Source organism: Mustela putorius, unplaced genomic scaffold (genome assembly GCF_011764305.1).
Source record: "Mustela putorius furo isolate JIRA1106 unplaced genomic scaffold, ASM1176430v1.1 tig00000129_pilon_pilon_pilon, whole genome shotgun sequence".
In the NCBI taxonomy this organism is placed as follows: domain Eukaryota; kingdom Metazoa; phylum Chordata; class Mammalia; order Carnivora; family Mustelidae; genus Mustela; species Mustela putorius.
This window is the reverse complement of record NW_025421290.1, coordinates 40,036,846-40,050,666: the sequence shown is the minus strand read 5'-3', so window position 1 is coordinate 40,050,666 and position 13,821 is coordinate 40,036,846. Positions and strand designations below refer to the sequence as shown.

General features: G+C 40.5%; 1 protein-coding gene across 2 annotated transcripts in view; it reads left to right on the top strand.

The window, feature by feature from the left end:
* RBM25 (RNA binding motif protein 25) overlaps window positions 1-13,821 on the top strand; it is a 56,654-nt gene that overhangs the window by 13,421 nt on the left and 29,412 nt on the right. For both annotated transcript variants that reach the window (XM_045072753.1, XM_045072746.1), the window contains exons 4-5: window positions 2,534-2,701; window positions 10,448-10,505. In XM_045072753.1, the coding sequence (XP_044928688.1) occupies window positions 2,534-2,701; window positions 10,448-10,505 (226 nt within the window). The remainder of the gene's footprint in view (window positions 1-2,533; window positions 2,702-10,447; window positions 10,506-13,821) is intronic.

The following is a 13,821-nucleotide window of genomic DNA, read 5'->3' as shown; positions in this document are numbered from 1 at the left end:
AAGCAAGGAGCCTGATGTGGGGTCCAGTCCCAGGACCCTGGGATCATGACCTGAGCTGAAGGCAGATGCTTAAGGCTTAAGCCACCCATGTGCCGCATGTTTAGTGCATTTAAAGCTTTAAAAACAAAACAAAACAAACAAAAAAAAAACCTAATACATTATTTTTAGTATTTAGAAGAATAATAGGGAGAGCATGTATATCGTACTACTTGAGTATCATTTTCACTCAGCTATGCATATTATGCAATTGCCTTTAAAATAGGGTCCTTAAAAAAAATAAAATAAGGTCCCTAAACAGTTTATGATTTACCTTAGATTCTCTAGACTCTTCTTATACTTGTTATATTAGATTTAGTTCATTGGGTCTTTTATCATTCCCTATTCTTGTCTTGGTCCTGGGAGATAGAATGATCAAGGCACGTTTAATCTCATAAATAAAAAAAAGAAAAAACTAGAAATGATCCTTATAGAAACTTAAATTTTGAAGTGAAATTTGTGTTGAATGTATTCCATTCTTTTCTCTCGTCTACCTAAATTTTTAGCCCCTTCCAAACTATTTTTTTTCTGTCCTCTGGTATGATATCTTTAAGCTTTGTAAAGTTTTCTTGAAGTCTTTACTCTGCTGAAGTGTTTTATTATTCAGTCTCTCTTTTTTTCTTTTTTTTTTTTTTAAAGATTTTAATGGGGTGGGGGAAAGCAGGCAGAGGGAGAAGTAGGCTCTGTGATGAGCAAGGAGCCCGATGTGCAGCTTCCTAATTGAGCCACCCAGGTGTCCCTATTATTCAGTCTTCTTAAGTCTTAATTCTTTACATTCATCAAAGCTTTTGTATACTTTAAGCTGTAACACATGAATGAATAATAACCCTCTTGACTATTGTTTAACCAGGATTTTTCTTTGAGTTAAGTGGTAGAGTATCAAACTTCTGGAATTCCACCATGGGGGGGCGGCCTGTGGATATCATTACTTTAATTGTTTTTCTATCAGTGGGTTTTGAAAAGGGAGGAAAGGGAGTGTTACTTTTAAAAAGGAGATGGTAACACTGGCAAACAGGAATCTGCTGTGAGGCAGACCACTGAGTAGATATGGTTCTGCAGACCAAGGGGAAGTCCAATTTTTCTTGCATTGGATACCCACTGTTTGGCCATTTTGGGAAACCTCTACATGGCAGGTACTCTTACTCTCTTGCATTTCAGTATAGGAAAAGGTGGAACTTGGGGTTTGGAAGAGCTCCCTCAGTTAACCGTTATTTATTCAGTGCCTACTGTTCATGTTTTGCTAAATTCAGTTCCAGATACAAAAATGAGTAGGATTGGGGCGCCTGGGTGGCTCAGTGGGTTAAGCCTCTGCCTTCTGCTCAGGTCATGATCTCAAGGGTCCTGAGATCGAGCCCCGCATCAGGCTCTCTGCTCGGCAGGGAGCCTGCTTCTCCCTCTCTTTCTGCCTCCTTGTGATCTCTGTCTGTCAAATACATAAATAAAATATTAAAAAAAAAATGAGTAGGATTATTCCTTCCTCTGGGAAGTTGAAAGTTATAAAGGGAAAATAAAAATGTAATTAACGGATAAAAATAAATTTAAGTGTTGGAGAGTACTATGAGTATTCAGATGCTCTGTCAGAGGATTAGTGGGGATAATTAAAATTTGTGCTTACTTAAAAAAATTTGGGGAGGTTTATTTATTTTAGAGCAAGCACAAGTGGGGGAGGGGCAGAAGGAGATGGGGGCGGGGAGAAGTAGACTGACTGCTCATCGCGGAGCCTGATGCGGGCTGTATCCCAGGACCCTGAAGTCACGACCTGAGCTGAAATCAAAGTCAGACACCTATGGGGCGCCTGGGTGGCTCAGTGGGTTAAGCCTCTGCCTTCGGCTCAGGTCATGACCCCAGATTCCTGGGATCGAGCCCCTCATTGGGCTCTCTGCTCAGCAGGGAGCCTGCTTCCTCCTCTCTCTCTGCCTGCCTCTCTGCCTGCTTTTGATCTCTGTCTGTCAAATAAATAAATAAGGAAAAAAAAAAAAGACACTTAACTGACTGAGCCAGCCAGGTACCCTGGAAATTTGCTTTTATATTAGTACAGAGTAAAGTTGTGAAGAAGCTCCTGGATATATTGATCTTTTTTTTTTTTAATATTTTATTTATTTATTTGACTTGATTTTGACTCAGATCATGATCTCAGTGTTGTTGGATCTCACGGGTCGCTAGCTCCACATTGGGGCTCCAGAGGGAGTCTGTTTGAGATTCTCTCTCCCTCTCTGTTTGTCACTCCCCCTCTTGTGTGTGTGTGCTCTCAAATCTTGTTGCAAAAAAAAAAAAGAAAGAAAGAAAAAGAAAAAAAGGTAATCTAATAGTGAAACTTGTCATGAATAAATTTGCATTAATGAAAAATGATAGAAGCTTTAGATTAAATATGTAGAACTTTTAATAATGTGCTATATATTTAGTACTTTAAAATTGTTTTTAGACTAAAAACATGTTACTTTAAACATGATAGGAAATTTAATGCCAGTTCCAATTTTATTGCTTTTTTTCATTCTAGGTTTTAGTACCCACTGTGTCCATGGTCGGAAAGCATTTGGGAGCAAGAAAGGATCACCCAGGCTTAAAGGCTAAAGAAAATGATGAAAATTGTGGTCCCACTACTACAGTTTTTGTTGGCAACATTTCTGAGAAAGCCTCAGACATGCTTATAAGACAGCTCCTTGCTGTAAGTTAAACGGTTTCTCACTTTTAAATTTTATTGTTACAGATTTCAAATTTATGGAAAAGCAGGAAGAGGATTCTGATATTTATTTTGAAAAAATTCAGTTCTGCAAAAAAGTTGAATGAATAATAAAATGAATTTTTTTTTTTTTTAAGATTTATTTATTTATTTGACAGAGAGAGAGATCACAAATAGGCAGGCAGATGAGAGGGGGGAAGCGGGCTTGCTGCTGAGCAGAGAGCCCGATGTGGGGCTCGATCCCAGAACCCTAGGATCATGACCCAAGCCGAAGGCAGAGGATTTAATCCACTGAGCCACCCAGGCGCCCCTACAATGAACATTCTTTTTTTTTTTTTTTTTTTAAAGATTTTATTTATTTATTTGACAGAGAGAAATCACAAGTAGATGGAGAGGCAGGCAGAGAGAGAGGGAAGCAGGCTCCCTGCTGAGCAGAGAGCCCGATGCGGGACTCGAACCCAGGACCCTGAGATCATGACCTGAGCCGAAGGCAGCGGCTTAAACCACTGAGCCACCCAGGCGCCCTACAATGAACATTCTTATAACACATTTTTGCCACATGCTTTCTACACACACATACCCACACACACACACGCACGCACGCACACACACACAAACTTTTTTTCCTCAGTAATTGGAGAGTAAGTTGTGACATGACATTTCCATCTCTGAGTACTTCTCGTGTCTCCTTAGACCAAGGACATTCTCCTATATGATCATAAAACCATCATCACATTTAAATTTAAGGCTGATACAGTATTGCTCTTTTTCCCCCAATATAGTATTGTTAACTAAATATACCTATTTTCTATGATTCATTCAAGAATCATACATTGCGTTGAATTGTCATACCTCTTTAGACAACTTCTGTAATACAGAATACCTTTGTCTTTTTTTTTTTTTTAATGTTTTATTTATTTATTTGACAGAGAAATAGCAAGAGAGGGAACACAAGCGGGGTGAGTGAGAGAGGGAGAAGCAGACTTCTAGCAGAATAGGGAGCCTGATGTGGGGCTCAAGCCCAGGACCCCAGGATCATGACATGAGCCAAAGGCAGAGGCTTAATGACTGAGCCAGCCAGGTGCTCCCTGTCTTTTTTTTTTTTTTTTGCTTTTTTTGTTTATGACTTTCATGACATTAACATTTTTTGAAGAGTCCAGATCTTTTGCAGTGTGTCCCGATTTGAATTTGACTATTTGCTCATAGATTCAGAGTAAGCATTTTTTGTACGAATGGTTCATGGGTGATGTCCTCAGTGCAGCATAATTAGTGGTATATGGTGTCTCTTGGTCCTGCGTTTGGTAATGCTCAGTTTAGATACATGGTGGTCCCATCTCTCTGTTGTGAGGTTACCTTGTTTCCTTTTGTCATTAATAAGTAACCTCTGGGTTAATGTTTTGAGATCATTTGAGTTGTGTCCTGTTGCAGGTCTCTCCCTGGCAGCCTTTAAAACAGTGATTTTGGCATTTAGTGGGGAATTAATTACTTTTAATTAATTTTAAGGTTTTTATTCTGAGGATAAACAGTAAGTTCTTTTGTGTTCATGAAGTCAGTGGTTTTCCTTTTTGTCTTCATTGAAAAATTGTTACCTTGGTGACAAATGAGCATTAACTGAAATAACACTGAATGATTTTATAATGAAAAACGAGTACTGGTACTCCCTCTCCGTTCCATAATCTCCACTATTTTTTTTTTTTAAGATTTTATTTATTTATTTACTTGACAGACAGAGATCACACGTAGGCAGAGAGGCAGGTGGAGAGAGAGGGGGAAGCGGGTTCCCTGCAGAGCAGAGAACCCGATGTGGGGCTCGATCCCAGTATACCGGGATCATGACCTGAGCCGAAGGCAGAGGCTTAACCCGCTGAGTCACCCAGGCACCCTCCACTATTTTTTAGAGAAGTTATTTTTAAATCTTTTCCTTCTTGATTTTCTTGCTGTTTCTGTTTGTAAGTTGTATGAACCTTGTGTTAAAACATGTTTAGGCGCGCCTGGGTGGCTCAGGTCATGATCCTGGAGTCCCAGAATTGAGTTCCACATTGGGCCCCCTCCCCTGCTTGGCAGGGAATCTCCTTCTTCCTCGAACCTTCCCCCTTCTCATTCTCTCTCTCTCAAGTAAATAAAATCTTTAAAAAAAAAAAGTTTAGAAAATAAACACCACAAAACCTAGCTTTGTCGCATTCAGTATTGTGATACTAGCTTCAGATGTTTTTCCCAAAGAAATAAATCATTACAGTTGGCCCTCAGGCCTACTTCTTTCTTCCACAGAGGTAATCATCAGGGTCATCCACTATCCTAAATTTGGTGTTTATCATTCCTTTGTGTATTTTTTACTTTATTTTTATTTTTTTAAAGATTTTATTTACTTGAGAGAGAGTGAGTGAGAGAGTGAGAGAGCACCAGCAGGGGGAGCAGCAGAGGCAGAGGGAGAAACAAGCTCTCCGCAGAGCAGGGAGCCTGACACAGGGCTTGATGCTAGGACCCTGGGATCAATACGTGAGCTGAAGGTGGATGCTTACACTCAGGTGGCCCGGTTTTTTTACTTTAATTACATATTTATGTATTCATAAAAATCTGCAATTCACAGGTTTTTATTCTGTACTCCACAATTGCTTTTTTCACCTAACATATATATAACTCCACTTATTTATTCCTGCTGTATAACGTTGCATTGTAGAAATGTACCTTTGGTTGTCAGTTTTCCAATGATGGTTATATGGACTGTTTCTATATCTTGATACTATGTTTTGTTGTGTTATTATTGGTGATTGTCTTCCTCAGTCACATAAAAAAAATTCTATTATGTATTCTTTTCGAAGTGGAATTTCTGAGTCTTAGGGCATGTTTTCTTCAATTTCACAAGATTATGCCAATTATTTCCTGAGGTGAAACATTGGGAGGACATTTTTAAAAAACCATCTTTATTGTGGGGCACCTGGGTAGCTCAGATGGTTTAGCACCTGCTTTCAACTCAGCCATGATCCCAGGTTCCTGGGATGGAGTCCTACATCAGGCTCCCTTCTCAGCGGAGAGCCTGCTTCTCCCTTTGCCTCTCTTTCTCTGTCTCTCATGAAGAAATAAATTATTTTTAAAAAACCCATCTTTATGTGATGTAATTCATAGACCTTCAGATTCATCCTTTTATAATGTATAATTCAGTGGGTTTTAGTATATTCAGAAACTTGTACAAACTTCACCCTGTATTAAATTCCAGAACATTTTCATCGCCCCAAGTAGAAACCCTGTATTCTATAAGTCATTTCCCGTTGCATATGGCAACCACTCTTTCTGTTGGTGTAGATTTGCCTATTCTGGGCATCTGGTATAAACAAAATCACAGAATATATAGTTTTTCGTGTTTTGTCTTTTTTCATTTAATATATTGTTTTCAGGCTTCATCTATATTGTAGCATATATCAGTATCTCATTCCTTTTTTATGACCAAATAGTCTCTCTAATGGATATACCACGTTTTATTTATCCATTCATCAGTTGATGGATAATTGAGTTGTTTCCACTTCTTGGGTATCACGAATATTTGTATGCAGGTGTGTGGAGGAGATATATATACATTTATATTTCCTAGTTGAAACCTCTCTGTTTCCCTCCCCCCCCCTTTTTTTTTGTTTTCTTTTTTTTTGTTTGTTTGTTTTAAGTAGGGTCCATGCCCAGCTGGGCCTGAACACACAACCCTGTGATAACGACCTGAGCTGAACTCAAGAACCAGACCCTTAACCAGCTGAGCCAGCCAGGTGCTGCAGAGCCGCTTTTTAAACCTGTTCCTGACATATCTGCAGCACAGTGTTTTGTTTTTCAGCTTTATTCCTGAATTTATCGCTTCCCTTCATTTCTCATTTAAGGCATTCCTTGAATGTCTGATCAAGGATTGTCTTCAGATTTGAGTTAGGAATTGAAGTTTTTGGGGGGTACTTGGCTGGCTCAGTGAGTGGAGCGCACGTCTCTTGATTTGGGGTTGAGTTTGAGACCCATTTTGGGTGTAGAGATTTTTTTTTTTTTTTTAAAGATTTTATTTATTTATTTGTCAGAGAGAGGAGCGAGAGTGAGCACAAGCAGACAGAATGGCAGGCAGAGGCAGAGGGAGAAGCAGGCTCCTGGCTGAGCAAGGAGCCCGATGTGGGACTCGATCCCAGGACGCTAGGATCATGACCTGAGCCGAAGGCAGCCACTTAACCAGCTGAGCCACCCAGGCGTCCCTTGGGTGTAGAGATTTATTAAAATTTAAAAGAAAAGGTTTTGTATGTATAAGGTGGGTTTTTAAAATACTGAGCATCATTGTAGGGTAATCTAGCCAGCAGCTAGAGGTTTTGAATGTTAGTATACGGAGTTCTTTTCCCGAGGGCTGATTGGTTTCTCTAGAAAACTTCCAGTTTCTTGCCTAGTGAGTATATGATTGGCTGCCTATATGGGGTTGGGGGGGGAGAACTGCATTGAAGTGTATCGTCTACTTTTACTTTCTTCGTTACCCGTTCTGTGTCCCATCCTGATCTTTCATAGCTATCTGCTGCTCTGGATCCGAAGCCTGTTCTTTTCACTTTCTTCACACAACTTCATTCTGTCTTCCCTAAGGATGGAGATTAAGTTGCCTGTAAAGCCTGCAGGCTGTCTTCTCAAGGGGTGAGGAGTAAAGTTGTTGGCTTGAAAAGAACTCGAGGCTTTGATTATTCTATATTCATATTGTCAGGCAATCGCCTGGTTTTGTTTGTTTGTTTTTAAGATTTTATTTGGGAAAGAGAGCACAAGGGATGGGGGTAGAGGGAAAAGCAGACTCCCCACTGGCCAGGAAACCTGGGGATCTCTTGATCCCCAGACCCTGAGACCATGACCTGAGCCAAGGGCAGACACTGAACTGACTGAGCCTCCCAGGCACCCCACAAGCACCTGTTTTTTTTCAGCCTTGTGCTTCAGCCCCATTCTCTGCTGTGTGTACATTTTACCTCCAGTCCAGATGTCTTGGGGTTGTGGAATCAGTTAGCCTAATTCTTAGGAGTACCTTCATCTGTAGGTACTTGGGAGTTCTAGCCTTCTTTGCTCTACTGAATGAGTTCCCATCCTTGCATTTGTGTTTTTTCTTTTCAAAATTTTGTTGACTGCTGCTGCGGTTTACCCATTTTATGTTTGACCTCATGGATTTTTATCTTTTATATTCCTAGATAATCATCATTTTATTGGTTTCTCTGAAGGGAAATGTGAAAAATTCATACATTCTCTAAGCTTTGACAGGCAATCTTCAGTTACCATTTCCCACAAATAACTTTTTTCCCTAACCTTCTAGTTTTTACTTTAATAATTAGAAATAATGTTTGGGGCGCCTCGGTGGTGTAGTCGGTTGAGTGTCCAACTCTTGGTTTCAGCCCAGGTCATGATCTCCGGGTTCTAGGATCAAGCCCTGTGTTGGTCTCCCTGTTCAGAGGAGTCTGCTTGAGATTCTTTCCCTCTCCCTCTTCCCCCCTCCCTGCTTGTGCATTCTCTCTCAAATAAATATATCTTCAGTAAAACAAAGAAATATTGTTTAAAGACTTCGAAAGTAAACAAAATGTAATGTTTTACTCTTCAGACAACCTGCCCTATTAATATTTCTGATTTATGGAAATTTTTTTCTTTACATAAAGTCTTACTATATTGTCTGGAATTCTGTGTCCCATGTTATTTTTGCATCCCATGTCAAGCAATTTTCCATGTTTAAAGGGGCGCCTGGCTGGCTCAGTCAGTAGAACATGCGACTCCTGATCTCAGAGTTGTGAGTCTGAGCCCCACGTTGGGTATAGAGATTACTTTAAAAAAAAAATCTTTAGGCTGGGATGCTTGGATGGCTCAGTTGGTTAAGCAGCTGCCTTCGGCTCGGGTCATGATCCCGGCGTCCTGGGTTCGAGTCCCACATCGGGCTCCTTGCTCAGCAGGGAGCCTGCTTCTCCCTCTGTCTCTGCCTGCCATTCTGTCTGCCTGTGCTTGCTCTCGCTCCCTCTCTCTCTCTGACAAATGAATAAAATCTTTAAAAAAAAAAAAAATCTTTAGGGGCAAAATAAATCTTTAGGGGTGGGACACCTATGTGGCTCAGTGGGTTAAGCCTCTGGCTCAGGTCATGATCATAGGGTCCTGGGATTGGACCCGTATCCAGCTCTGTGCTCAACAGGGAGCCACACTACCCCCCCCCCGGCCTACTTGTGATCTTTCTCTCTCAAATAAATAAATGAAAACTTAAAGATCTTTAGGGGTACCTGGGTGGCTTAGTCGGTTAAGCGGCTGCCTTTGGCTTGCGTTTTGATGCCAGGGTCCTGGGATGGAGCTTCACATCGGGCTCCTTGCTCAGTGTGGAGCCTGCTTCTCCCCTTCCTGCCATTCCCCCTGTTCATGCTTGCTCTGTCTCTCTCTCTCTCTCTCACTCTCAAATAAATAAGATCTTAAAATCTGTTTTTAAAAAAGATTTTATTTATTTATTTGACAGAGAGATCACAAGTAGGCAGAGAGATAGGGAAGGGAAGCAGACCCCCTGCTGAGCAGAGAGCCCACGGGGCTCGATCCCAGGACCCTGAGATCATGACCTGAGCCAAAGGCAGAGGCTGAACCCACTGAGCCAGCCACCCAGGTGCCCCAAAAAAAGAAAAAATATTTTTGAAAAGTTCTTTATAATACAGATGTATGTTTTGAAACATAATCTTTAGGGACTCAGTATTTACTTGAATTGACTGTAGTTTTTTAGTAAATATTATAATACTGGTAATTTTGGTTTTTTAATGTATACATTTTGGGTAGGATAAATAATGCTGTAAAATTTCTAATTTATTAAAAGGTAGTCAAGGGGTGCCTGGATAGTTAAGTTGGTTGAGTTTCTGACTCTTGTTTTCTGCTTAAGTTGTAATCTCAGTGAGATGGATCCCCAAGTTGGAGTCCTCGCCCATCTCGGAGTCGGACTCCTCGCCCATCTCGGAGTCGGCTTGGGATTCTCTCCCTACCCCTTCCTCTCTGCTCTTCTTCCCATTCTTTTTCACTCTCTCCCCACCCCCAAAATAAATAAAATCTAAAAGGTAGTCAATTGGGACACCTGGGTGGCTCAGTTGGTTGGACGACTGCCTTCGGCTCAGGTCATGATCCTGGAGTCCCGGGATCGAGTCCCACATCAGGCTTCTAGCTCCACGGGGAGTCTGCTTCTCTCTCTGACCTTCTCCTTGCTCATGCTCTCTCTCACTATCTCTCTCTCAAATAAATAAATAAAAAATCTTTTAAAAAAAAAAAAAAAAAAAAAAAGGTAGTCAATTTTCTGCAAATAAGAATTTGTAAGAATTTGTATTTTTCTTTTAAATGATGTATTATATATTTCTTTCATATAATAGATATGTGGGAATTGAGGGAATTTTTTTTTTATTTATTTATCAGAGAGAGAGAGGGGGAGAGAGCGAGCACAGGCAGATAGAATGGCAGGCAGAGGCAGAGGGAGAAGCAGGCTCCCTGCTGAGCAAGGAGCCCGATGTGGGACTCGATCCCAGGACGCTGGGATCATGACCTGAGCCAAAGGCAGCTGCTTAACCAACTGAGCCACCCAGGCGTCCCGGAATTGAGGGAATTTTTAAAAAATTAATAGGTGTTACGATTTTTTCAAATTTTTGCTTGTATTTTTCTCCTGGTGGAAATACCAGCTGTGTTCTTACATTCATTAATGATTAGTTGATTTGTCAAATGGTGATGATCATTTTTTGTTTTATTTTTCTCTTTAAGAAATGTGGCTTGGTTTTGAGCTGGAAGAGAGTACAAGGTGCATCTGGAAAACTTCAAGGTAGGTAATTTTTTCTTACTGAGATCATTTTAACTTATGTGCTTAAGTCACTTGTTGCATGTTTTGCTCTCATTGCCCTTAACCATGGGAGTATTCTGTCAGCACTTCTTGTCTTCCTCCTTACTGGAATAGGATTAAAGGCATTTGGAAGATTTAGCTGAATTGAGATTAGAAAGTGGAAATGTATTAACAGGAAAGAGGTAGGAGAGGAAAAATTACTCAGACTGTTTTTTTACAATGTTATTTTGAAAAGTCCTTTTTCTCAGAGCAGGAGTATATGATCAACATTCAACAATTACGACTTAGGAAGAAAGCAGAACAGGTGGTGAGATGACCTGTTAGTCTTAGATGCAAATTGTTCTTTTTATACTTGTTCATAAAAGCACCTGTTTGATGTGCTTTCTTTTTTTGTTTTTTTAAAGATTTTATTTATTTATTTATTTGACACAGAGAGCGAGATCACAAGCAGGCAGAGAGGCAGCGGGGTGGGGAGGAAGCAGACTCCCTGCTGAGCAGAGAGTCCGACTCAGGGCTCGATCCCAGGACCCTGAGATCATGATCTGAGCTGAAGGCAGAGACTTAACCCACTGAGCTACCCAGGTGTTCAGTATTCTTTTTTTTTTTTTTTAAGATTTTATTTATTTATTTGACAGAGACCATGTGTACGCAGAGAGGCAGGCAGAGAGAGACAACGGGGAAGCAGGCTCCCCGCTGAGCAGAGAGACCGATGTGGGGCTCGATCCCAGTACCCCGGGATCATGACCTGAGCGGAAGGCAGAGGCTTTAACCCACTGAGCCACCCAGGAGCCCCAGGTGCTCAGTATTCTTTAAACAGTGCATTCTTTAAACAGTATTTATTATGGGAAAATTCATATATAAAATTAAAACACAATAAATTTCTATATACTTATCACCTGGCTTTAACATTTATCAACTGATGCCCAGTTGTGCTTAATCTGTACTCTGTCCTTTCCTCCTTATATTCTTTTTAAGAAATCCCAAGCGTTCATCATTATGCCTATAAGTATCTTGGCATGTGTGCCTAAGACATAAGAGTTTTTTAAAAACATAGCAATAGCATTAAACAATAGCATTAAAAAATGCTATTATAAGACTTTCAAAAACGAACTTTTTTTCTTAATATCCTGAGTCCGTTTTCTGATGTCCAATTGTTGGAAATATCAAGTCTTTTTTAATAGTTGATAGAGGATCCATATATAGTCCGCACATTGCAATTGGTTGGCATATTTTTGAGTCTCTCTTAATATTTTAAGTTCTCTCTTCGTTTGGAAATCTTTGTGGAAGAAAGTGGTTCATTTGCTCAGTAGCATTTCTGGAGTGTGGATTTGCTGATTGCAGGTCTAATAGAATAATGTGCCAGTGCTTTTCTGTCCTCTTTATTTTATGTAAACTGCTTGTATCTTGAGACTCCATCAGATTTGAGTTTGCATGTGTTTTTGTTTTTCATTTGTAAGAATATTTTAAGGGCAGTGTTCTTCATCATGAGACACTGTTTTTTTAATTTTTTAAAATTTTTGTTGTAGCAGCTGTTGTCTATTCCTGGATTGGTTCATTCATTGGAGGGCTGCAAAATGAACTAGTCTATTTTGAAGAATACTTCCTTCATTGAAGTACAAATCTTCTTTATCAGAATTAATTTATATAAGGAAAACAGGGTAAATGCTGTGGTTCTTTCATTTTTCAAAAGAATAAGTTGATGCCCTTAGCATCATTTAGCAGTGACTTTTTTTTTTTATTTTGAAGATATTATTTATTTATTTGACAGACTGAGATCACAAGTAGGCAAAGAGGCAAGCAGAGAGAGAGGGGGACGCAGGCTTCCTGCTGAGCAGAGAGCCCGATGCGAGGCTCGATCCCAGGACCTTGGGATCATGACCTGAGCCAAAGGCAGAGGCTTTAACCCTCTGAGCCACCCAGGCACCCCAAGCAGTGACTTATTTTTTTAAAGTAGGCTCCGCGCCCAGTGTGGAACCCAGTGCAGGGCATGAATTCATGACCCTGAAATCAAGACTGAGCTGAGATCAAGAGTCAGATGTTCCACCGACTGTGCCACCCAGGTGCCTCAGCAGTGACTTTTTTTTTAAAAGATTATATTTATCGGATATAGAGAGATCACAAGTAGGCAGAGCAGCAGGCGGAGAGAGAGGAGGAAGCAGGCTTCTTGCTGAGCAGAGTGCCTGATGCAGAACTCGATCCCAGGACCCTGAAATCATGACCTGAGCCAAAGGCAGAGGCTTAACCCACTGAGCCACCCGGGCACCCCAGCAATGACTTTTTTTTTTTTTTTAAAGATCATTTATTTATTTATTTGATAGACAGAAATCACAAGTAGGCAGAGAGGCAGATAGAGAGAGTGGGGGAAGCAGGCTCCTTGCTGAGCAGGGAGCCCGATGCGGGCCTCAATCCCAGAGCCCTGAGATCATGACCCGAGCCGAAGGCAGAGGCTTTAACCCTCTGAGCCACCCAGGTGCCCAGCAATGACATTTTTTAAGAAGCATTTGAACTTAAGGATTGAAGCATATTCAGTTTCTTACATTTAATAAGAATTGTCATTCTTGCTAGTGAAGCTTAAATTGTTTTAAGTTAGCTCTATAAAGTCATCTAGAAGTTTTTTTTTTTTCCCTGTTTTCTTTTTATTGAATATTTTATTTATTTATTTATTTATTTGAAAGAGAGACAGCTAGAGAGGGAACAAAAGTAATGGGAGAGGGAGAAGCAGGCCTCCCATAGGGCAGGGAGCCTGATTCGGGGCTTGATCCCAGAAGACTAGAATCATGACCTGTGCTGAAGGCAGAACCATGAGGACTGAGCCACTCAGGCACCCATAGAAGTTTTTCTGTCCCATGCTTAGGATTAGCCATTTCTTTAAGGAACTCTGGTTCTGTTTACTGGGAAATGCTTTAAAAAAACACCAACTAAAATTAGGTATCCTCATAAGACTTGTTCAGTCTTGGCGAGCCACGCTGGCTCAGTTAAGGAGCGTGTAGCTCTTGATCTTGGGCAGTGAAGCTCTTGATCTTGGGGCTATGAGTTCGAGCCCCAGGGTGGTTTAGCAAGTACTTAAATATTAAAAAACAAACAAACACTTGTTTAGTCTTTGCCTTTATGTTTTTCCAGTGCACATTAGCTTACATTCAGGACTTAAAGGTTTTTATTTAACCTTTTCTGTAATGTATCTTCTCCCCCCCGCCATACTGAAAATCCTTAGTTTCAAGGACATTGGGATGATAGACTATTAAATTAATTATGGGTTTGCTTCATCTCATATTTCATGTACAAAGGTTTAAGACTGTTA